Source organism: Rhea pennata, chromosome 9 (assembly GCF_028389875.1).
Source record: "Rhea pennata isolate bPtePen1 chromosome 9, bPtePen1.pri, whole genome shotgun sequence".
In the NCBI taxonomy this organism is placed as follows: domain Eukaryota; kingdom Metazoa; phylum Chordata; class Aves; order Rheiformes; family Rheidae; genus Rhea; species Rhea pennata.
In genome coordinates, this window is record NC_084671.1 from 9,264,808 (window position 1) to 9,290,101 (window position 25,294).

Genomic DNA, 25,294 nt, shown 5'->3' on the forward strand with positions numbered 1-25,294 from the left:
AACTAGTATAAGGCCTTTACTATGTATGACATTCCAAAGATTATTTAAGATTTTTTTCTGGGTAGCTGGGTACCAACGGCAGCTGCTTCTGCAGAATTGTTGAGAGACAAGCTCAGATCTATGACTTTAAGTGCTGAAGTCTGACTAGAAGCTGAACTTACACTTCTGGAGGATCTGAAAGACAAAAACTTACTCATCAGAATACTGAAATCCCTACATGTAAAGTAGAGCTTCTCCTAAAGGTTGCTTACCCATAAAGCCACTTGACAGCAGTGTTTATTCTAGATAAATGATAGATTTATGTAGCAGATCTACGGGAATCTTGTCATATCATAATTGATTCAATCATCAACATGTTAAAAACAATACTGTAAGCAGAATGTACTTTGGACAGGGGAAAAAAGATTCTAGGTACTTACTCTTGGCAGTCATCAAGAAAAGCATATGTCTAGCTTTCCTATTTAACTAGGAAAGAGCCCACATGAGCAACTACAAGTGCAAAATCTGGCTGGAGCACACTAACTTGTACTTTTATAATGGGAAACCACTTTTTAATTAGTACAATTAGAAAAAAATGTAATTATTTTGCAATTACTGTGATGGATGCTGACATAAACTGTTAACTATGTGGTAGTAAAATCTAGTATACCTGACAGAGGGGAACATATTAAGAGACATTTTTCATAGATGGTTTGATAGGTAGGTATAAGACTAAGAGAATCTGGAAGAATGAGGAATTTTGTTGTTTAGGGAATGATTTTGCTAGTTTAAGCTTTAGGTTAAGCCAGTACTTACCTGCTAGAGGTCAGTGAGCTTTGTGAAGATGGTGAACTAGAACTTTGACTACCACCATCAGAGGAAATCGTAGGAAGTTCTAAATTGGACTAGAAAATTTAAAAGAACAGATTCTGTTGACATTAGGAATGTGTGATAGAACTCAATATTTCAGGAAAGTATATAATTCTTCTTTGTATTTCAAGACATGTTAAAAGCAGGTGAATGGTTTTATCCTATTTTACTGTAAGCATACTTCATGATGGAATCGAGGAGTTGTCTTTGAAAGATGCTCATCAGTAGATCTGAACTATCTATCAAGATTTTAGCAGCAGTCAACTAGAAAGCTTACCTGGTGAAAGTACATTTGAAAGGGTGCAGTTAAATCAGGATTTGCTTTTAGAACGTCAGCTAACACCTTGTCAATGGTTCTATTGAAGTTTTTTAATTCACGAAGATCAATGTCTCTTTCTTCTTGTGTTTCTGTGTTAGTTTTCTTTAGAGACTGAATTTCTCTAGATAGTCTGGAACACTTTCAAAAAATATTTTAAAGCGTGCTATTGTGAAAATAGTATACTTAAGAAACCTACTAAGTATAAATTCTGCAGTTTTAACTATACTGCTGTCTATCACTATTAAAGTTAGAAGTTGTCATTAATGATATACCAACCTGTTTTATAACCCGTTCTAGCTTTGGCTTCTGTTCTTCCATGTCTTTATTCAGCTGCAAAACAATAGCTTGTTTTTCCTTTTTTTGCTCTTGGTAGAGGGCCTCCTGCTTCAGTACCATATCAAGACTTTTTTCCATGCTCTGCAAATGCGTATCAAACAGTTTTAGTTTACAAAGCAGTTCTGATATCCTTTCAAATTTTATATCACTGTGGTAGGATTTCTTATTGCTGCTACTTGCTTTCAAATGTAGCTCGAACAGTTAGTGTTCACAGTTAGGCAACTTGGACTTTCCTGACTATCAGATTTAATTGCTTAATAGCTGAATACCCGGGTTAAGAGATCACTAGGTGATCTGCATATATTAAAAATAGACTGTCAGAGTACAAACAATGAAATTAGAGGTATATGCTTTCAGAAGTGTCTGTGTGCTGTGTCAGTAAGGGATATATATTGTAACATCTTGAATATTGCATTGCTTAAATGATGAGTGCACGCTGTGCTTTTAAAAATAACATATGTTTTGTTTTATCTCCTGTAGGAAGAGACAGGTACCTTAGACTTCAGTGAATAAAATGAGCTGTTTGTTTTTTTTTTAAGAAAAAAAAAAAAACAGGAAAGGATGTATCTTAAAACCTCATGATATCCTAGAACTTACTCCATCATGATGGAGATGTGTCCTTGTTCCAGACTCAGATGTAAATTGTTTATTGAGTGAGGTGCATGTCCTTTGTTTAGAATAGGCAATAGGAATGTTTGCCTACCTTTATCTAATAACTCCAGGCTTAGAACAAAGACCTGGGATATAATAAGGTGCCTTTTGATTCCTTCTGTCTAAGGAAATTTTAACTGAAATGTCCCACCTCAGACATCCATGTTGCCCTTTCTTAAGGGGTGTGTGTCTGTCTGTCTGTCTGTCTTGATTGCAAAAGAACCCAAGAGTAAATACTCCATGTGGGGGCTGAACGCAGATTATGCTTTTCTTATGTTAATCCTCAGCCCACTAATTTAGTCAGCTAGCTTTCTCTAGCTGTACTGTTTCCACAGACTGGAGCACCTTTAACACACACAAAACAGAAAATACTGTCCTATGAAATTTGGGGACCCAGGAACCAGGGGACACTTCTGGGACATGTGAGTTTTAATTCCTGCAATACGAGACAGTGTAGTACAATATACTATGCAGGATTACAGCTACTTTATCAGATGAGTATGTGAAAATTTATAAGCACTTTTGCAGATGGATGCCAGCACAGAGCAGAATTTTGCCCATGCGCCTGTGGGATTTTTAACCTTATAGTTGTATGTTACTAAAAAGCCTGAAGTTGCATTATAACTCAGGGAATTCAGATTCACAAGCTTTGAAATTATTCTGTCAGGAGACATAGAGCCTTCTAAAAATTTTATCCATTACGCGTAGTATGGGATGTAAAAAGGAATGGAGGAAAAAGTTGTCACAGAATTTCCTGTTCTTTGAATGAGATGGTTTCCGTGGGTTAAACTATATTTTCTGGCCTTGTCTGTTCAGCTGTAACTCTTGCTTGTGCTTTACCTGGAGATTTTCCTGAAGTTCTTTGATCTGCCTTCGTTTGTATCTGTATTTTTCATCAGCAGCTCTTTTTTCCTCTTCTAGTTTCAATTTTTCATTGTACTCCTCACCTGTGATCCCAAACAATGACTCAGGATAAATGCTGATCAAGCAATATGTACAACCTAACTCAAGGTTAAGATGTTCAATTTTCATTTTAAAGTAAGTTGCACTTTAACTGTGTCAAAGAGTACTAATATGCTCTGCATCATTTATGGCTAAACCAAAGAAAGCAGCATTTTCCAAGGCTTGGCTTGACATTTTGCAGCTCTGAATTTATGCTGAATGGCAGTCTTTTGGACAGATTATGTAGTTTAGTTTGGAGTTATTCATTGCTGCACTCAAGATGATATATTTGGTTACATTTCTGTTTTTGAGTCATAAAGTCAAACCATGCAACTAGGTATAGGAGAAAGAACCCTCTTCATCACTTTCGTTTTAGCAATGCACTGATGAAAGCTGCTATGATAACTACTATTTCAAAGAAGTTTTAGGCTACTTCCATCAATTACACCGTGTGTATTTTCAACACATATGTAATTCAATTGATTAAAATACATATAATGTGAGTACTATGTTGTAAGCTGCGTATATGAAATATTAAAAGGTAGCTAGAAACCTTTTTTTGAAAGAAATGGTTGTTTCAAATAAACCCACACAATAACAGAATTTGCTGTAAAGATACCCATAGTGATGCTTTTCCTTGTTATCTCTTACAAATACCTCAAGGTGTAGGATATATACATACATATACATGTGTATATATATTTTTTCTTTTAACTCTATCACTTGTCCTAGATGACTGCGAAAAGGTAGCTGGCTTCATGAAAGATAATGATTTAAGAGCCACTGTTTCCAGAGCCAGCAGAGGGCGCAGAAGTTAGATGATCAAACTCTTTGTAAAGAGTTAAGTTTATATAATTGCTCATACTGATGCTTTTTGTAAGGATAAACAAAGAAGGTTCCAGTGAGAAAGGAGAGCAAGTACAGAAATACTTAAATGCTCAAGGTATTTTCCAGAATTCTGTGAAAAGCCCAGCCCTTTTAGTTGGCTAGTCAATATTTCAAATGTTGATGACATTACATTTTATTCTTCAATAAAACTTAATTTTCCCTGATGACAGCTTGCTTTTTCTCTCTCCCCTCTTATGTGAAAGTCGGATGATGATAATGTAGCTAAATAATTTGCCTTCATCACTAAAGTGATTATACCTAAGCTGGCTATAATTGAGCTAGCACTGGAAGGGGCACAGTTGCTTCGAGTAGTCTTGTGTTCAGACCAGCTCAGTCTACTAAGTGAAGGCTGCCAGTGGCACAGCTGTTCTTCTGTGGTTTGAATTAGTAGATATGCATGATGGAGCACTGCAGATAAGGAAGTGCTTTTTGCACTGGGCTGGGTACGTGTGCCCAGCTTAGCCATTAGAGCTATGTACTTAGCTGGCACTCCTTCTCCCAGTAATGATTTTTTTCCCCAGTAATGGTCTATATGCTTTGCCCCCTCTTTACTCTTCCTATTAACAATTTTTCATAATATTTACATAGGCTTAGAGATGTTTACATAAATCAGATGATAGAATGTGAACATTAGTTAATTCTGTCTTACTGCCCTTTTTTCTGTGCTTCGTTATTCTGTTCTGCCTTGCTGCACAAATTATAGCAACGTGTGAATTACACTCCCTTTTGCTACTGTTCATTTAGTCTCGGGCTGATTCATTCATGTCGTTGAATTTTCCCCAATATATACCAATATACCAGCTTTATACCATCATCCGTAACTTGCACAGCAAATAGCAATTTCCATTTTACATACTTGTCTCAGTGACTTCCTTGAAAGAGTTTCGGTAATTGCTGTTGCAGTTATTAAGTACGTGCAGAGTATTTTCCAGAGCTACGATTTCTTTTTCAGCTTTGCAGATCTTTGCATCTAAATCATCACCTTCACGTTGAAGTGTTTCCTTTTCCTGTGCAGCCTGAAAATAAAACTGGTATTTTAGGTGACTGAACAGATATTAAAAACATTAGGATAATTATAAAGAAAAAAAAAAAACTAGGAATATTTAGTAGTTAAAATCCTAGGTAGATATGGGGACTCATCCACGTGGTTAGAATTGGACTGAGATACCAGCTACTAGGTAACTGGAAAGAGTAGTTATTTACAGTAACTGAAGTTCTTTAAAGTGTGCATTTCACTGTAGTTTCATCTGCTTCTGCTCCTAAGCTTACAAAGTCCTGCTTAACAGTACCCATAGTACATACAAAGCACAGTCTCATGCTTTGTCCTGCTGGCATGAACTGCAGCACATGCCCACCCCAAGTTTCCTTTAACTGCAATATCCAAGTAAAAATTGAGTTTGTTCATTATACAAGCCCACCAAGAAAGTGTTAAAAGCCTTTCAGTTTTTCTGGGAATTATCCATTTGAAAGGCCTAATTAATCTGATCTGTAACACTGGTAAGAAACCCAGCCGGCTGGAAAAGGGAAGTATTTCCTATAGCCCTTGTATAAAAGATGCATTTTCTGGATTGTGATCAGTTGCCCCACCTAAAGAGGCACGAGGACTGCAGCGCGATGTGCACATACAGTTGTGGGAGCTGGAGGAAAGAGACAAATGTTTGAGAGGCAGGAAAGCTGTCATCGCCCTAACACTTTGCTATAGCTAAAAATCATCTGCCAGAGGCAATCAAATTAGAAGCTATAGGGAAAGGGGGGGGGATACAGTGAAACATGTATATTAGCAAAGCATCTCAGAGAACTCTTAAGTAACTTTTCTTTCCCCTTGAATTAATTATCTTTGTGTTTACCCGCTGGAGTGCGGAGAGGTGAAATTCTATCATCTTGTCAAGGAAAGTGGTGACTGAACAATGTTCTGTATGCTTTTCAGAGGTAATGTGATGTCTAGTAAACTGAATGTAATGTCAAGTGGCTACACTGAAGATGTCAGTAATGCAGACAGTCTTGCTTTTGCCGATAATGCATACAATGAAGTGCTCTTATTTCCTGGTGAAGGTTTACAATTTCTAAGTAGGCTTGGACAATCACCTTTTGATGTTATGCACTTTTCACCCTCTTTGCTATGGAGTTGGGAATTAACAAACAGGTTTCCTTATTTGAAAGTAGAACACAAATGAATTTTTTTTCAATTAAAAGCTGAAGTGTGCACAGATGAATGATAAGTTAATGGACAAAGTTTGCATTTTTCAAGGTTTAAAAGCCATATGGTGAAATAAATACCTCCAAATAACACTCTCTGAAGGCTAGAAGAATTTAAGATTATATCAAACACTGTGATAAACTCGTTTTCGCTTGTGGATGGACTATACTGAGCCAGTAGTACTTTGTGTGACTTTGTAGAAAATTAATGAGCACCGAAGTACTTGTCAAGATTTTCAAACTGTGCCAAATTAAGTCTCTACTTACATCAGGACTAACCACAGAGATTAATTTGAAATCTCTGTACTATTTAAGTAACCAATGCTGTCAGATAATGTAAAAAAATTAGACTGAAAATAAATGGTAGGTAAGAGGTTGTCTTAGTTACTGTAACAGAGCCCAGGGAAATCTATAGCTTAATACTCTACTACCTCAGTCATAAATTATAATGCTAGTAAAATACCTTAATTACATAGTAGGCCTGAGTTTTCTCCTCTTCTCCTTCAGGTGGCATCATGACAACAGTAAGAATTTCATATCTGCGTCTCAGTTTATCGATTTTGTTTAGGCGATCTTGGAATTCAGCACTAATTTATTTTGAGGAAAAATAAATGGGTTGAGAACATGTTCATCTTGTAGTGTTTTGCAGGCAGTTCTTGCTATAGCAGTTTAAATTGCTGGTTTTACTCAAGCATTCCTACCACATGGTAGGAGGCAGGTATGGTGGCAGTTGAGCTGATACTGGTTTGGTTGCTTTCTTAGCCATAGTCTTTAGTTTTTCTGGCTATCTAGAATTCTTATCTCTCAGTTCTAAAATGAGTCAAACTTATTATCATACTCCAAATCACTGCATTATAGGAAGCTGTGCCACAGTCCTCCCCAGAAAACATTTAAATGTTTGGCATTTAAATCCTACAGCTGCACAAACTGGCCCCTGCTGATACTATCTTAATATTGCCACTGCTAGATGAACATAAGCAACAGCAGGCAACAACCCCAAATCAAATTACGTGGAAGTACCAATTAGCTGTGTAATTATCAAAAGAAAAAAACACACAGTCAGCAACTCTTGGTGAGCAGTTAAGCTTTACTCACACTAAATCACTCTTAATTCCCTATTGTGTGGGGTGTGGTTAGCTGAGGAGTGAATACAAAGCCTGCCAGATTTCAGCAGCTCAGCTGCTGAAGATTTGAATTTCGGCTGGATTTAACCACTAACTACAATGTAGATATTGGGAGTTCAGAGCTAAGACTGTGACAAATACATTGTATATTACAGAAAGGAAAAGTTGCTTTAAATGTGACTGCTTTGTAAGATGTCTTCTGTATCATAATAGGTGGGCAAGAAGTGAGACAAGTATGTACTGCAGGAGGCTTAAGAATTTTGTTATATAGGAGAGGTAATGGAGAGCTCATTTATTTAATAATAATAACCCCCACACACTTATTAGATGAGCTAAAGAAATTAGTTTTATCAAATACTTGTGACTAAGCCCTCTTCAAAAGCAACTCTTCAAAGTAATTTGTCAGAGCTCCAGAAATGGTTTTCACAGTTCCTGACGATTCTGAAAAATGCAGGGTCACATATGTGACCTTTGAAAAGCTCATGTCTGACATTGTAAAGTTAAAGTAGCAGCACATCTGCAGTTTCCTGTCAGTACTAGAGAGGATCTTTGCTAGCAGGTTAAACAATAATCCTTGTCCACCCATGTTACTAGACAACAGCAGAGACTGAGACGTTGTCAAAGGCTTAAAACTGCAGGCTTGTTTTGAGAGAAAGGCTCGCAAAAAAGATCCTCAGCTGGTTCAGTGTATGACTTTGAGCAAGATTTACTTCATTCTCAATTTCTGTATAGGTGAAATAGAGTAAAATGCTCATCTCTCTGTCAGGAAGATGTTAGAGGTGGAAGTTTCATTTGATCTCAATTAAAGTTCTACATTTCAGCCATTAACACAATTTAAGAACAGGGAAAACTACTTTTTTTTTTTTTTTTTTAATTATGCTGAAGGTGGGGAAAAAAAGAGAATGATTAGTTAGGATTTTTAGGGAAACATCTTTTTGTGTGTTGTAAGTTGTATTGCGGTTCTTGACTTCCTGTGAAGGAGATTTTGAAAATAAAAAGTAATTACCTTATGCGTTGCCGTTCCTGATCCACAAGTCTTATCTGTGAATCTATCATTGCCTTATGAATCTTAATTTCTTCAGTTCTTTCTGCTATTGCTGTCTTTAACTTCAGTTTTTGTTTTTCCAATGTGAGAACTTTCTCTGCCTTACTAGACAGAGTATCTTGAAGACGTTTCAATTCTAGTTTTAAGAGATTATCTTCAACCATCATCTCCTAACAAATGTCAAAAAAATCAAAATAAATTATCCTTTTTATTAAGGTAATTATAAATACCTTAAAGTTAATGAAAATATAAAGCATCCATTGTTTTACCTCTGTATATACAACTGTAAGATTCATTCTGCTCTTCATTTAGGAATGTTCTTAGTTTCTCCTTTGCTAACAGTTTATATGGGGAGTGCTATATGGGTAAGCTGTTTCCTGAATGTTTTTCTAGAAATTCTTCAGAACCACTATTCAGACTGAGTTATATGTCTTTAGACATCTTCATGTAAAACTTCTAATTTAGCGTTATGAATTGTGAGAAGATAGATAAAGATGATTTTAAAGAAATGAAGCAGACCTTACAAAGAACTTTATCAAGCTCTTAATATCTTACTTGAGCTATTATTATAGCTGCCTTGGAAAATATTCTCGATTCTGTCTATCTACAAGTCACATTGTGTTATGAGCAAATTTATATATATCAAAGCTCATGAAAAGCAGTCAGTGGTGAATCTCGTTAGCATGCGAATAAGAAACCTCTTATGGATCCTGAACTCTGTAACTATTTTTCTTCTGACTTCTCTTATGCCATCAGCTTCCTTCCCTTGATCACTTGAATTTCACACTCTTAAAAAAAAAAAAGTTTGAGGTTAGGGAAAGAGATGGTTCTGAGGAGCAAGTGGAGCAAGGAGGCTGACAGCAAAACTCTTCTTGCTTTTATTGGGGTGTTATTCTGTGTTGTCACTGCTAATTAGATGTTGTAGAGTTCTGCTGCCCCTGAGGAGGGGTAGAGCTTATTGCAGGAAAAATGTGCAGTCATCAGAGGTTTGGGAACATGATTCCATTTTCCCGTTTTCTGATTCTCAAAATATAAGGAGGATTTCTGTTGTTTTCTAATCCCATAATGAAATTGGATAGATCAAAACTCTCTCCTGAAAAATCCCCAAAATTTAATAAGTCTAACTAATCAGTTATTTTCAATCTTGACCTTTGGTGCTCCTGGAAGAAGACATGCTGGCTAGAAGAAACATTTAACTGAGCTGTTTAATAGGCAGCTATGGAAATATGCAGGTGGGAAAGGGGAGCGGAACCGTAACATGCTATTTCGTCTAGTCAAAATGCTTGAGCAATAACTAAATACTCTATTTTAAAAGCAATGTTTTCAGGAAAAAAGCACTCACAAGATGATTATTATGGTATAAGCAGTATCTGATTAAATTGGTAATTCCATTCCCAAATGAACTTTGTGCTGCATACAGAGAAGCAATATGTTGCCTACTAAGATAATACCATGAAGGTGACTTCAAAACAAAGTTTGGGAAGGAAGATGTGAGCCAAGAAACTATGATAGGGTTTTTTATGTTGCTCTGCGGGAGATAGACAACAGCCTTCGGATCAGATCACTTGTGAGTTTGTGCATTTAAAAACAAAAAACATACCCTGCGTTAGTAAAGTTGGAAAATAATACTGTACCTGCTTAACAGCTTTAGCTTTTTTTAACTCCTGATCTGATTTATCATTGAAAAGATTTAGTTCATTTATCTTGATGATCACATCACTTGTTTCTTCTCCTGTCTTATCCATTGCTCTCTTGATGAAATGGACATCACTCTGTTTCCAAATAAGTTATATTTAATTCATTTAATGCAAATTACAACAAAAGCTACCACTTAGTTTTAAATGAAATATTTAAGTCTTGGAACCAGGGATCATCATCATCATCTTGTGTCTATATGCTGTTGTGTAGACAGTGCCTTATGCCTTGCAGTCCTGATGAAGACTGTTGTTATAACGTTAATGACACTCATTAGTATAATAATAATTCAGATAAAACAACTAAATAGATCTTCTGGCTAATAAAATGATTGTGCATTTTAGTCTTGATTTAAAAATAAGTAAATAACCAAAACAAAACCTCACATTTCTGACCCTAGCTTTTAGATTCTTAGTTTATCTTCATAAAACCATCAGACTTTAAGACTCCAGAGTATTAATAAATTCCTGGAAGTCTTTTCCAATGTTTGATTATACTCACTGCTCAAATTTTGCATCTCTTCAAAACTGAGGACACCAGTTTCCAGACATCAGATTTTGCTACAGCATTGATTTCTAGTTAAAGGGCTTGCCTATGAGCACTTTTTTCCCTTCCTCACTAAATTGATGTAATTTTTTAACTTTTGCTTTGAGAAGGCAGTCATGACTATTTTAATAAAAACCTGGCTTTTCTTATGTAAAGAAGAAATCTGTATAGTTTCTCTTTAAAAGGGTTTTTAAAACATAGACTAAAATGTAGCTGACTGATAAATACAGTTGCTTCATATACATTAAAAAACTATAACTTAGCTACAGAATAACTGATGGGTTCACTTCTGCAAGAAAGGTAACTGCATTTGTAGAGAATTAATGATGGATACTGCGGAGTGGAGAATTTGAGAACAAGCACGTATGGGCAATATCCTCCCATGGAGATACGTTAAAGATAAAAATATTTCCAAATTACATGTCAACAGAGGGGTCAGCTAACTGAAGTCCTGTCCCTTCAATTTAGTAGTGCTACCTTGTAAAATTCTAAATGCAACTGTGCCTATTTTATGAAAAATATACAAAAACATGGAGTAGTGTCACAGAATATCTTTAGAATGACTGAGATTTAGAGATGTTAAATTCAGACATTTGCAAGCAGTCAGTCATATCTTGAAATGAAAGTCAAACTTATCTTCCCAACATTTTAACACCTGTCTTTATACTAACACGTCTCAGTTATACAGTAATGATGTTAATGATGTACTTTCTGGAAGGTGCATGGAAAGTGTGAGATAAGAAGTTTTCCATATAGCTTACATATATTTAAATGTAGTACCAAGTTATTAATAAGAAATTTACTTAATTCACTGAGGTTTTTAAAACTTGCACAGAAAATCTGGTGTTCTAGGAAGTTACCTGAAGTTTCTTGTGTTGTGCATGTAAAACAGTATATGTATTTTTCTTTTCTTCTAAGGTTTTCTTAAGTTCAGCAACTTTTGCTTCCAGGGCTTGTTTTTCATCTGCATTAACCTCCCCTTCTAACCGTGACAGCCGTCTCTCTACTTGCTGAATATAAAAATCCTGTTAAAGTAATTTAAAAGAATAAGTTAATGATCTGAGATAAGCAATTATAGCCTTTCCATAAAGCTAAAACATGAGATATGAACTTGGAACTAGATGTTGGCTTTAGGACAGTCACCTAATTAAGCTATTGTTTTACAATAATTTATGGCTTATAAACCTCATTAATGTGAAACAGTAGCAAAAATGTTCTTAATGACTGATGTGCAACGATAGTTCAGAAGTAATCCTCTAGAAGAGTAACAAAGCATATTCTTCCTGCTGTAGGGAGGCTTACCATGTGGTTGCCATCTTGCTGTTACCAGTGGATGTTGATGTAAAAGGGTGAATTTTCAAAGTGGTGCATAGGAAATGTGCACAAAATCCAATTAGTAAATAACAGGATTTTGGCTTGTACCTCTTGTATCGCTTTAAAAATTTACCCTGAGGTGTCTGTGGTTCAGAGGGATCAAAGTAAAGAACTGATTTGAGAAATTAGTGGGAAAAGGAAAAGAGCCCAAAATAATGAAATACACATGCAGACAATGTAGGTGATACAGAGCAACTTTCAATTTTATTCACACATATAGAGACAGAAAGGCAGAATCCAAATTAATGCTACACAGAATTTCTGAAAGAGTAACGTAGTGGTAAAGGTTACAGAACTCAAGCTATTTACTCTCATTAGCCCCAAGGAACAATAACAAAGTGAGGGCTTGTTAACATTTTACCTGGTTATACATTATTTCCTGTTGTCTTAATGCGTCTGCATCAAGTCTACGCAGACGACTCTTAAGATTTTTAAGAGATGTTCGACTTCCCTCAACTTCTGCCACAACGCATTTCTCTTTATCCTTCTGCACCTTTAATTCTTGAGTTTTCTTGAAATGTAGGTTTTTCAAGTGGTTCATTTCTGTTTCTTTTTCCTGATGACAAATTAATGATTGAATACATAAATAAGTTCTGAGAAATGATTTGCCTTCATTAACCATATATAGGGAGATTTTTAAAAAGTTCCTAATAGGAATGTGGAATTTCATAGATCTCCAAAATGGTTGGTTAGAAAAATCTTTGACTTATTTACTTGGGGGTTTTGTTGTTGTGTGCAGTGGGCTTTTTTGCTTTTTGTTTTTCCTTGAACCATACTCTGTTATTACATGACTCTTTTCATCATTCAAGGAATGCTGCTTCTGTCCTTTCAGGAAACTCAATTCCTGGCCTCCTTTAAAAACCAACCAACCCTTTGTTCTCTAGTATATTTAAGTAGGGAAATCCTACTGATTGATTTCTTCTGAATGACTAATACAAAGCTTTCCAATGGTTTATTAAAACTTGTAACTGTGTGTGTGTGTACACACACACACCATTTTCAGGTAGTAATTTTGTTTGAAAAAGAATTTACATATCTTAATGTTTTCCTTCTATTCTCAGACTTAAGTTGAGATAACACCTAAATCAGTTCAGGAAATTATATTTTAGTAGTGTCTATGGCAGTTAAGACAATGCTGAACACTGCAGGTAACCTAAGTGTACTGAAAACAAAATTGAGATTTTTTTTTTTTATAACCTTAACAAGAAAAACTGTTCCCTTTTCTCCTTCCTTCCTTCCTCCTCCTATCCAAATGACAAAAGGCCCTCCAAAGCTGAGGCAGTTTAGCATGCTAGCTTTGTGTAAGGTACAATACTAAAAATGAGTGATATGGCATCAGCTTCTACTCCCTTTGATAATCCCAGGGTGAAAGACTTAATTACGTTGAGCACAAGCCTGGTCAAGAGTTTGAATATGCACTGCAAAGTTAACGCATCAAAATGCCTTAGAGTTCACTCCTCAAGATGAGTAAGTGTGCTCATTCTTTATTTGAGAAGTATACAGATGAGTATATGCATTCCCTCAGATTTTTTTTCTTTTTTTCTTTCCTTTTTTTTTTTTTTTTTGGTGCTTGCTGTAAGTGCAAGACAAAATCCAAAACTCATGAAATATCTCCTTTTTTAGTTCCTATTAAGCCTATGTTAAAGCTAGCTGCATTTCCTGTCTATCCATATGACCAATTTTGAGCTATATTTCTGACTAAATGATGAATTCATTTACTAGATTTCAATCAAGATTTGACCTTCATTTAGTAATCCCACCTGCAGATTTAAATGCATTTATTTAATAGATTTTTTTTTTGTTTGCTTAAGTGAAGTTGTCAATATAAGGACACGCTGAATAACCTTCACTGTGCAATAATGCTCTACCACAAAAGATTTAAGAAGGGGAAGTATCAGGACTAAAGCAAAAAATGGTGAGATTTCATCCACATTGTTCCTGTAAATATCTCTTCACAGTAAGGTAATAGATGTAGGAAATAGATGTGTGTCCAATGTTGATGGAAAGCATGCTTTTGGCGAGTGCATTACAGACGCTGTTCAAGAACAGTTCATCCTGGTTAAAATATTACCCTAAAGCTGTAGAACTGCATAGCTCAATAACCAAAAGCTTAGGTTATCTACCACAGATGCAAGTAAAGAAACTGCTAATGGTTTCGCCACCCTGGTAAAAGTCTTAAGGGGAAGCAAATAAGGATTTCAGTTTAATGAAATGTTATATCATTCCAGTTTGTTTTTATATTCTCAGAAAAAAAAATAAATAAACCATTTAGAGTAAGGCTTCTACTTTAAGAAACTGTCTCTTAAAAAAAAAAAGTGTCCCCTCTCTAGTTTACATACATATATTTAAAATGCATAGTTAATATATATGTAAGGCAGTAAGTTTGAAAAGTAAGACTCGGAATCCACTACAAGGGCTTGTTTCACATAGATGCTGCAGAAACAATACAAAAAGGAAAAAAAAAAAAAGGAGTACCATGGTGTGCTGCAGATATAATTTTGTCGTCACTTGTGGAAGAACATCTGATGTGTCATATTCGTGTAACTTACTCATCTTACACTAGAGAAAGCTTCAACATATCTATAGCTAGTCATCCAGCAAAATGAAAAGTTTGTATCAAATCAGTCAGAAGCTAAACAGTAAAATACTCCAAAAGAATTAGTAGCAAATTGGAAAAGAGCAGAGTTATGATTAGACATATTACAAGAAAAAAAGACATTTTTACAGATTGTACATGCTACTTCCCAAATCAAAATCTTCATCCATTGTGAAAATGGAATCTGATGTTAGCCTGTAATTATTTAGTAGTGCACAACCTTAGAAAACAAGTTAGACATTATCAGAGTATCATGTAGTAAAATTTGAAAAAATGGGAGACTGGACTAGCTAAATCTGATTTGAAATATTTCAAAAAATTTTGAATCCAGATTTGCCAAAATCGTAACTGCAAATCTTCATCCATTGTGAAAATGGAATCTGATGTTAGCCTGTAATTATTTAGTAGTGCACAACCTTAGAAAACAAGTTAGACATTATCAGAGTATCATGTAGTAAAATTTGAAAAAATGGGAGACTGGACTAGCTAAATCTGATTTGAAATATTTCAAAAAATTTTGAATCCAGATTTGCCAAAATCGTAACTGCAGGGTTCAAAAATTTGGTGGTGTTTTACTAAAAAAAGAAGTGTTCAGCAATAACATTACTGAGAAGTAATCCTGACAAGTTTCTCGCTCCTTAGCGATCTTGTTAGGAGACTGATAGCTTTGAAGTGTAAGGCACCAGCTCCTCAGCAACACATAAAGCAGATTGTTTGGAGACAGGAATGCCTGAGAGAGCTAAGCAGAATACAAGATAAAGTGTTTTCCAATATTGTTACAAAGCAGAACAACATTACCTCATCCAAGCTGGCCACATGGCCATGTTTCAGTTAAAAAAAAAATATATATATATATATATATATATATATAAACAAACAAAAAACCCCTTCATTTTAATCAAACCAAGAAGCTGCAGCAACTGATGGAGCAGAATAAGTGTACTGTTCAGTAAGAATATGCAGTATGAATACTGGTTTTATATATGATAGGTAAAAAGATGATTCTATAACCCTTCCTACAGTATTATGTTTATCCTATGTTAATACATGGGGACACATTTTCCAGATTACTAGGACCACTTATTTTTCTCCAGAGTTTTCCTAATACACATACTGACCTATCTATATCCTGATTACTTCACTGTTTGAGATGAAGTAGCTACTTGTCATATTAACATCTGCATCCTATTCTAATCCATAAATAAGCATTTGTTTTCTATATAGAACTTGCAAAGTTAAATGAATCCTCATTTGCAGAAACTATTTAAAATATCTTACCTTGACAATTTTCTCTTCTTCCTTTAGTATTTCTTCCATTCTCAAAGCTTTCTCTTCTGAAGTCAGTGTTTTCTCAGTCACAAGCTTCAGTTTATTGGAAAGACTTGCATTTTGTTCTTCAAGAGAGGTTAATCTAAACAAAATTACATGAAATACCAAGTTAAACTAAAGGTTGCACGTACAGCATTGCTAAAACTAAACAGCATATCTTACTGAGCAGTTGCATAATTGATCAGGCCAAACTTGATAACCAAGGGCTTGCTCAGATTTTGCAAACAAGGATTACCAGGAGTATTTCCAAGTTGCACAGTGCCAGAAACTATACAGGACATGAAACAACCAGAAATTTGGCTGTTTTAATAAAAAACATTATTTAAAGTTCTTTGCTCAATCAAGGATTTGATTACATCATTAACTCTTACAATTATGTTTCTGAAGGTTTATTTCTTACCTGGATTTTTTTTTCTGAATTTCTTTCTTCAGATTGGCTACTTGTATTCTCAAGGACTCTAGATCAGAAGTAGTTCTTGCCACAGTGCATTTCAAAGTGTTCAGCTAATAAATTAAATAAGATAGTGAGTGATAGTGTTAGGCTGCTTAAAATTGTAAGTGTTCTATTCAATAAAAAGTAATCCATTTCTTTTAACAGTTTTCTAAATGAGAAATGCTGCAAATTCTGAACTGGTGTAGATTAGCACAAGCTAGTAGAGTCAGTAAACTAATTCATATCATCAGACTGCTAGGCCAGAAATACTTGATTATGAAGGTTACAGGATGAACTATGAAGTAGCTGTAGGCTGCAACCCTTGTCCAACAGCATCTGCCTGAGTGGAAACAGACTTTTATGGAGCATATGTGATTTTGATGCGGTTCTTTGTAACCATGGATACCCTCACAAATCTAATTACTATTTCTAGTCCAAACTTCGATTACGATATGGGAAAGCTATTTGGAAAAAGAATAAGCAGACATCTAATTTGGTAAATAATACATGACAACATAAATAGGACAGGAATACTTGTACTTTAAAAGTAACTTGTTAGTCTTCACAGTATCATTTAACAGTGTAAGTGGAATTGTCTTCACTTTCACGGATGAAGAAAACTCATAACCTATTCCAAAGTGTATAGCAGGTTTTTCACTGTATCAAAATGAACTGCAAGTCTCAGATTCTTTCTATTTTCTCAGTTACATCCCACAGAGGCTCTGACGCCCAACAGCGGGAGACTATTCTCATTAGCACGTTACATAGTATTAATTGTGAACATCTTGCAGGACCTCCTAGCTTAGAAAGAAAAACCTACCAATTCTGTGAACCCTTAAGTTTGCATAAGTATAGGGTAGTCTAGTCGTCTGCAGCTTGTGAACTGCCTGAGGCATCTGGCCGCGAAAGCCCACTGCCGTTTTCCCCCAGATTGCAACCTCTGATTGAGGGGGATTTTTTGGGGGGTCATTTAGAATATGGATAATTTAATTAGAATATCAGCTTATGAACTAGCTATTTCAGACAAGTTATCCAAATTTAATGCCACAATAGAGGCACAGAGATATTTTTGAATCACTGAGCTTGCTGAGAGCCCAGACAGCGTTACTGTTTTCCTGTAACAGAAAACTTGAGTAATACAAGTGTATCCTTAGCAGACTCAGGAGATTTAAATTACCTCTGAAAACTACTAATAGAAGCATTTAAGAAATGTAGCAATGCACCTCATTCCTAATGCTAAGTACAGATTAAGTATAACTAACAGAATCAAGCACAGCTTGTTCATTAGGACAGCCCGCTCATACTACTTCTTGATTAGAAAGCTACATGGAAAATGTCTCTTCCCCACCCCCAGTAACTTTAACCTATCTACAAGGACTATCAACACTTATTTCTCAAAACACAGGATAACAATTGTTTGGAATCCAGAAGAGATTTCTCTCATCTTTATACAATACTGCAGTCTACATATGCTAACAGCAAGACGCACTTTCTGAAGCATCTGTTACATAATTCAAGAGAAAATTCGTCTATCTTATGCCAATACAGTAGAGAATACAAGGTGATCTCAGTGGCTGTGCTTTTGTTGTTCTTCAGTGCTATCAGTGAAGGGACTGAGTTCAGGATCCAGATTCCAATAATCAAGAGTAGACTGGAAGGAATAGATTTTTTGTTATATAATTAGGAGTGTAATATAAAAAACAGAAAAGTAGTTTTTATTCCTACATTTCCTCTATCTAGTTGGAGGTTAAAAATTTTTTTTCAGTCTTGTTTTCTAAACTATTTGGTCATCATTACCTCATCCTGCAGCTGAACTCTGTAAGTATCCTGGGTTTGATACTCGTTTCGGAGGCTAATAACTTCCCGCTCAACAGAAGAAATTTTCTTTTCATATTCCAGATTATTAACAGTTTCATTTACCAAAAAGGAGGTTTTCTCTTTGAGCACAATTTCTTTTTCTCGCATCTCCTGTTTTATCTCTGTTGTTAACTAGCAGAATAAAAACATTTGCATTAGTTAAGATGCTTTGCATTAATAAAGGGTACAACCAGAAGACAGATTGCTATTAAGGCTTTTCTTTCCATGAAACAGCCTAGTTGTCATGCCATTCTTAGATTACTTTATTCCACTGGTATATCATAAAACAAAAACATCTTTTGTACATTTTTTGTATTTGTTATTTCCAAAATGTTATTGCAGTGATTTTTTTTATTAAAACGTGATTGCATACATCTCCATGAAATAAAAATAATTTTGATTAACTGCCTAAAAAAAGAACTATGTGAATGAAACTTCAGATGGACTTGAAACAACAGAAAAATAAGAGTGAAATTACAATGGGATGCTTACCTAAGCAGATATATTTATAGCTGTTTAGTGGAAATTGTGTATTTTAAAAGGTTGAGTAAAAGATTAATTACTGGGAAAACTATACTGTAGCTTTAATGTGAAACAAAGTATATTTACAAAAGTATTGGACTACTGATTTATGGCGGGGGGGACAGTTTTTTTTTTTTTTTTTTGGTCTGTTACAGGAATCTTATAACCTGAGATACCATAAAAATACAACATATTCCAGCTAAATTAGACCATTCCATTCTCTGTTCAGTATTCCTCCTAACATGTTATTTTCTATTACTAGATTTTTAAGGGTTACACCTTAAGCATGTTCAAACCATATTTCTACTCAGGGTATGCCTAATACTCATATGGACAACATCAAAAGAAGTTCTCATCTTTCAGCAGGAAAGTGTCGTACTATCAGAGTGAAGATTTAAGATAGAAACTTCCTGTAGATGCATTTATGCTTCCCTCCTCCTCCTCCCCCCCTCCCCCCCGAAAAAAAGCCATTGTTTGGAACCCACATTTATAACGTTTCTGTGCATGCTGATCCATGTAGCGTTTTCTGTTGCATCTGTTCTAGTGCCCTTCAAAACTTTCTGAGGAGTTCATACCTCTCCTAACAAAGTCAGGATAAAATGATTTTATTTGTTCCTCTTTCCTCTTTCATACCTATGCTTAAGACAGTGAGGAAAAAAGATGAAGACTGTATCTTTTAGAAATTAATACTAACTTGTAATACCCAACAGGATTTGCTGTTGCCTTTCTGGATTTACAGGACATACTTTGGGATCGATTTTAAATTTTAATATTATTGTTCACCATAATTCTGACATAAATTGTAGCCATGTATTTATTCATGGAGGTAGAATTTTTAATTCCTCCTGGTTCTAAAGGTCGCTATTTTATTTTGTTTTTTGTATCACAGCTCAGAAACAATTCCCTCATTGCAACTTATTTGTCATTATGTGCTAAGAAACAGTACTCCGTCTTGTCGTTTCCTAGATCAGACAGAAAAAGCACTACTAGAACTGCCACACTTTGCATCTCCTAATGAACCTGAGAATGAAAATTAAACCTAATATGGTGCTCAAGCAGAGCACCATTACTTACACGTAGAGATACTTCTTTCATAATAAATGTAATATCTGACAATGAAATTCATCAAAACAGTGCTCTGCTTTTGCATATCTTTCTGTAATACCTGAACTCTGAAACAGCTAAATAAAATAGAGGTCACCACAAGAAGAATGGTTACGTCTAAAAGACTCTGTTGATCTACATGTAAAAGTGGCAAAATTCTAACCAATTTTGTAGATATAAAAATAGGCCCAATACATATAGATCAATCACCACAGCTTTACCATAGCACAATGGTCAATCTGTTGATCTCTTTTTTGCATCTGTTCTATTGCGTTCTCCCACTGCCTGATGACTTCTTGCCTTTCCTGATGAACTCTGCGAAAATCTTCAGCTGTCTTGTCAAGCTCTATCTGTTTAAAAGGAAAGACTGCTATGACTTCTGATTTAAGGAAAAAAAAAAATCATAAATAGCAATAAATCTTCAAGACCTTAAGCACAAACCTGAGCTGTTATGGTTTCTGTAAGCTCATTATCAAGAGCTCTGTGTTTCTGATTTGCTTGCATGGTCAGCTTTTCTACTTGGAGCATCAGCGCCTGAAGTGAAGTGATACGAAAGCATAATGTATTTAATAATGAATATGTAATGTCTTATACATTTTTAAAGCCCTGCTACAATTAAGACTGGAAAACAACCCTTATGAAATCTGAACTTGTGACTGGAGTGTCTGTTTATACTGTCTTTCATTACTCTAGACAGTTTTACTCAAAAGGCTTTACTTTATCCTCAGTAATATTAATAAATTCAGTTCTAATAGGAAAAATATACACTACCTGTACATATATGGCACGCATTTTTTAAACAAACTCCACCCTTAATTCAGTGTGAAGTTGTGTTTACAACTAGTGGCACAGTTTTCTAATGACTGCTAGAAATTACTAATATTTTTACACTTTCTTATGCAGGTAAAAATAAGACTTTAATTTTACCCAGAAGAACAAAGCAATTAACACCTTTCACCCTTGTAAAACTTAATCTCTCTGACCTTTAAAATGAGCCTTATATGGAATTCCACTGTTGTGCTAAGTGGAAACCATCATATTTTAAAAGTGTTGTTGTACAAAATCTTGTCTCAGTCTTATTTGACTTGACAATATAACTAAGTCTTTAGATGCTAAAAATAGGTCTCTGTTTTTGTTTCTACAAAATTGCTGTCAGATCTACTTACTCCTAGTTTCCCTTCGTCTTGTTGTGCATACTTCTGGATTGTGGCAGCATCATTATCTTTACGATTTGATTCTTCTATCCAACTCTCCAAAACTTCCTCATCACAGTTCATCTGTTGTCTTAAGTCTTCCAGCTTCTTAGTGGTTTTGTTTATATAATTCTAATAAAATTTGAGATAAATTAAAGGGTTAACATTAAATATCTAATAAATTCTGTGAATATTAATTGAAACAACCTGTTCAAACTTCCCTAAGAACTTAAGTTTACAGGGATCTTACTATCAACAGAGTTGGTAAGTTCTGCTTTCTTTTTTTTTAATTCAGTAAGTTACTACAGATCAAAAATACAAATTACTTTAAACAGAAAATTCACCCTCTGGCAAGATGAACCTATTTTATTAATATGTGCGATATTCATTCCACAGAAGAAACTGAGACATCATATGGTAAACTTCTCCCTCACAAACTAAGGCCCAATTTTAACATCCTTATCCCGCAAATCACTTTGCAAATGGTCTCACATGACTTAAGAGACTTCCTGATATGAATATGATAGAATCTGGATCCAGCTGAAGAGTAAGGCCATCTTAGTCCTGCCTACCTTTTAGGAGACAGGAGACTGTAAACAGACTTAATGAGAAAACAAAGGAAGCATGAAAAATGAACAAACACAATTTAAAATGATTCAAAAAAAGGAAAAAAAAGACAGTTCTGTAAAATAGGTAAGAACTGTAATTAGATAATGTTACCTAATAACCTAAGTTTTTAATTCTTGAAATCATGCAACAAGTTTTTTATGGAGGAAAAAGGATTTGCCACCAACAACTTAATTTTTAAAGTATAAAATAAAATACCTGCAAGAACTAACAAGATGGTGATATGGAAATATGGCTGTGCATCTGGCATTAAGAATATCTCTGTTGATAACTCACCTTCATCACTTTGAGAGCGATTCTTACCAGTATTCATCATACTAAGTTCTTGAGTTCTGGATTGTGATAACTGTCCTGAAAGACTGAAGTCTTTCAGATATAGTTAATATATGCAAGAAGTTCCTCAATCTCATTCTACGCACACAGTGAAAACTGTATCTAGATCACTTTTAGTTTGTAAGTTTTACTTACAAATAACTTTTTCACTTCTGTGAGCACCAAAAAAAGATCGTAAAAAATAATTGCAATATGAAAGTTCTTAAAAACGTTTAAACCTTACTTCTTGACTGTTTTTCTTTTCTCTTAGAGAAACTATCTCATCTTCCAGTCGTTTCATCTCACTTTTGAGACGTCCACATTCTCTCTCAGCAAGGGCTTTAAAGTGTTGTTCAGTTTCAATTTCATTCTCTTTGGCTTTGTAAAGAGACTAGAGGATAATACAGTTCAGCATTTTACAGTGAATAACAGACCTTTATCACCCCAAAAGCATTTTATGTACAGCTGAATCAGAACTCAGAAATGGCCTGATTTTAATTTAAATACAGAAATTTTCGTAGTAACTTTAGTGTTTAGATTTTAGTATCTCAAATACATATTTGCATACATGTCTTAATTACCCCATTAAAAAATATTACAGAATCTTAATCGCTTAAATAAATCAACATCTTAGTCTCTTAATCACTCATGGCTTTCTGTCAGATTTGGGAGAGATTCTCTTCAAGAGAAATAATTTTATTGTTTTGAACTGTGCACGAGGCTGGCCTCTGGCAGCATCTCTCTACCGTCTAATCTTCTGAAAAAAAAGTGATTTGATAGATCTTTATAACAATTAATCTGTTACTTAGTAGAGGCTTCTCTTAAATGGGGAATAGCTAGTGCTTCTTTTTTTCATGTGCAAACTAGAACTTGAATCCAGCACAGTAAAACTGAAGAGGCTCTTCAGTTGCGGGGAAGTTTAAGGCTTTTTCACATAGAGTATTTTACCTGAAATGGTTGCAGCTTTGATTTTGACAGTTTTTTGAAAGTCTAAGCTGCCCATTCTAGTCAATAAACTCAGAATCTAAGTGTAGGTGTTTTAACACCTTAACTGTCTCATTTCATTTTTCAATGACAGTCCAAGTCCAAAAATTAACTCTTTTTTCTTTGACTAAATTTTTGTTATCATCTATGAAAGTGCTCATTCATAAATAATTCTAAAACGCATCTTGGATGGGCTTTTTTAATGACCAAATAATATCATGAAGACACAAGATTTAACTTCTGTTTCCTGTGGAAGTCCTGAAAAATCTCACTAGCAAAAGCAACAATACATAGGGATCCAAGCCACAGAAAAATCTTCAGATCACAAATCTGTCTGATAAAATGGATGTACTAGACAAGCAGTTTACCTGAGTGAAGCTGAACTCTTGTCTTACATTTTTTAAATGCGATGTCATTGCTCCTATACGCTCTTCAAAGTCAGTCAGTTGATTTTGCAGGTTTACTTTTTCTTTTTGCATCTTCTGCAGCTATTTTAAAGTCACAGTTATCAATTAACTCTTTTAGTTGGACGTTTGTTACCTGCAACTACTTAAAATATAATTAGAATTATATATTTTATATATATATATATATATATATAAAATAAAAAATATAGGCGCTGCATGTTCCTCCACAGGAACGGGAGGAAAAGAGATTTTAGATTAAACGTGGCAAAAGCACTTTTGCCGTACTTTCGCTTGTAAGGATCACCAGAACCGCCCCGGGCTCGGCTTGCTGGGCGGGCAGTCCCCGGGCACCCCGCGCTTCCCCTCAGCTCGCCCCTGAGGCGAGGGGCGGGCAGCGCCGCGCCGCCACCTACCAACGCGGCAGCGCGCGGAAAGGCCTCGAGCCCCCGGCGCGCAGGGCTGCTGCGCCCTCCGCCCCCGCCCGCCCCGCGCTCACTTCTTCCTCCAGCGCCCTGTTCTCCGCGTTGGCCACGGGGACGGCGTAGCCATCGTCCCAGCGCAGCTCGGCCAGCACCGAGGCGGAGGAGCCGCCGCTGCCGCCCTCCATGGCGAAGGGCCGCGGCGCCCCTAGCAACGGCGGGGCCTTGGCGACGGAGCGCGCGGCGCCGCCTCAGGCGCCGCCTCAGGCACCGCCGGGCCCCGCCGCTCCCCGCGGAGGCGGAGGGCGATGGCGGCGCTCGCCTTGGCGCCGCAGAGCCCCGCCGCTCCCCGCGGAGGGCAGGTGAGGACGGCGGCGGCCCCCCCCGCTCCTCCTCCGGGGGAGTCACCCATGGGCAGTCACCCATTTACCTGCCCCTTACACACCAACTCTGCCTTTCACCAAGTCTCAGATCTGTTCCCGCTAAAAGCACATCAAATCTGTACCTCTCTATCAAGCCCTATGTGATTTGTCCCCTTGTTATGTCTCGTATCTCCCTTTCCCTCCTTCCTGCAAATTTTTATTCTTGCTTTTCTAGACCTCGAGGAGACACCCGCTGTCAGGCCCCCTCGCTCCACCTGGGGCCCTGAGCCTGCGGGCCTGAGCCGCAGAGCAAGCGCGTGCCTCCTCCCAGGTGCTTGCACCAACTCGTGAGCCGGGCCATTAGCAGCAAGGTTACTAAGGCTATCTGTGTTTTTTCAGGCAACGACCTTGTCTGCAGCAGTTTGCAACTCTTCTGCGCTTGCACTGTTCGGACGGAAACGCAGATTTCCATCTTGGGCTGACAGGCTGTTCCCAGCTCTTCAGAATCCCACCAGATTCCCTGCTTTCTGCCAGAGCGTGGAGCTGTGTCACAGCTGCCTGAAATCGGGGATCAAACCAGCGCTAGAATAGCTCACCTGCTGCTGATAAGGCCTAACAACAGATTTCTAGGAAGGTGTATGGTTCTTGCCCAGTTTTTGAACAGACCTCTAGCACATCTTCCAAAATTAGCAGGTAGGTTCCTTGAGCTAGAGATTGCATTTAGCTGTTGGTTAATACATTTTTGAAGCCATTGATACTCCTGGCTTGCAAATCATCCTGTGCCAGTGACTTCCATCATTCATGAGTGATGAAAGGCAGAACAGTGTGCTCAGTGAACAGTCACTCACAGAGGGTTTCTGTAGTGAGACTGTGGGCTTGAAATGGCTGATCAGCTTTCTTTCCCCATCAGCCCAAAGTCTACCTTCAAAAAGGAGAAAGGAGGGGATGAGGAAGAAGTATCCTCTTAGACTCCAGTATGAAGAAGGCTAGCTTCATGCCCTCAGGAAAGTGCATCCTGAAAAGGTTGAATGAATATTGCCAGGCCTTTAAAGGGATGCAGATGAAAAGACAATGAATCAAAGCATAATCAATATTTGCCTGAGCAAAACAGCAAGGAGGATTGACAGATGGTAGGAGGAGGTGAAGGATGTAGTGAGGAGTTTGATATAAAACATGGGCCTGTG

At 36.4% G+C, this 25,294-nt stretch overlaps 1 protein-coding gene across 1 annotated transcript; it reads right to left on the bottom strand.

Annotated features, from left to right (window-relative positions):
* Positions 1-44: 44 nt before the first annotated feature.
* CCDC39 (coiled-coil domain 39 molecular ruler complex subunit) lies at positions 45-23,936 on the bottom strand. The gene is made up of 20 exons (XM_062583029.1): positions 23,826-23,936; positions 23,291-23,410; positions 22,183-22,329; positions 20,973-21,131; positions 20,248-20,340; positions 20,028-20,156; positions 18,121-18,312; positions 16,291-16,394; positions 15,840-15,972; positions 12,327-12,521; positions 11,452-11,616; positions 9,985-10,122; positions 8,312-8,520; positions 6,645-6,768; positions 4,842-5,001; positions 2,996-3,102; positions 1,445-1,585; positions 1,127-1,306; positions 796-884; positions 45-165 (listed from the first exon to the last, which is right to left on the bottom strand). Exons 1-20 carry the CDS (start codon positions 23,934-23,936, stop codon positions 45-47), a joined length of 2,817 nt encoding a protein of 938 aa, XP_062439013.1.
* Positions 23,937-25,294: the final 1,358 nt, after the last annotated feature.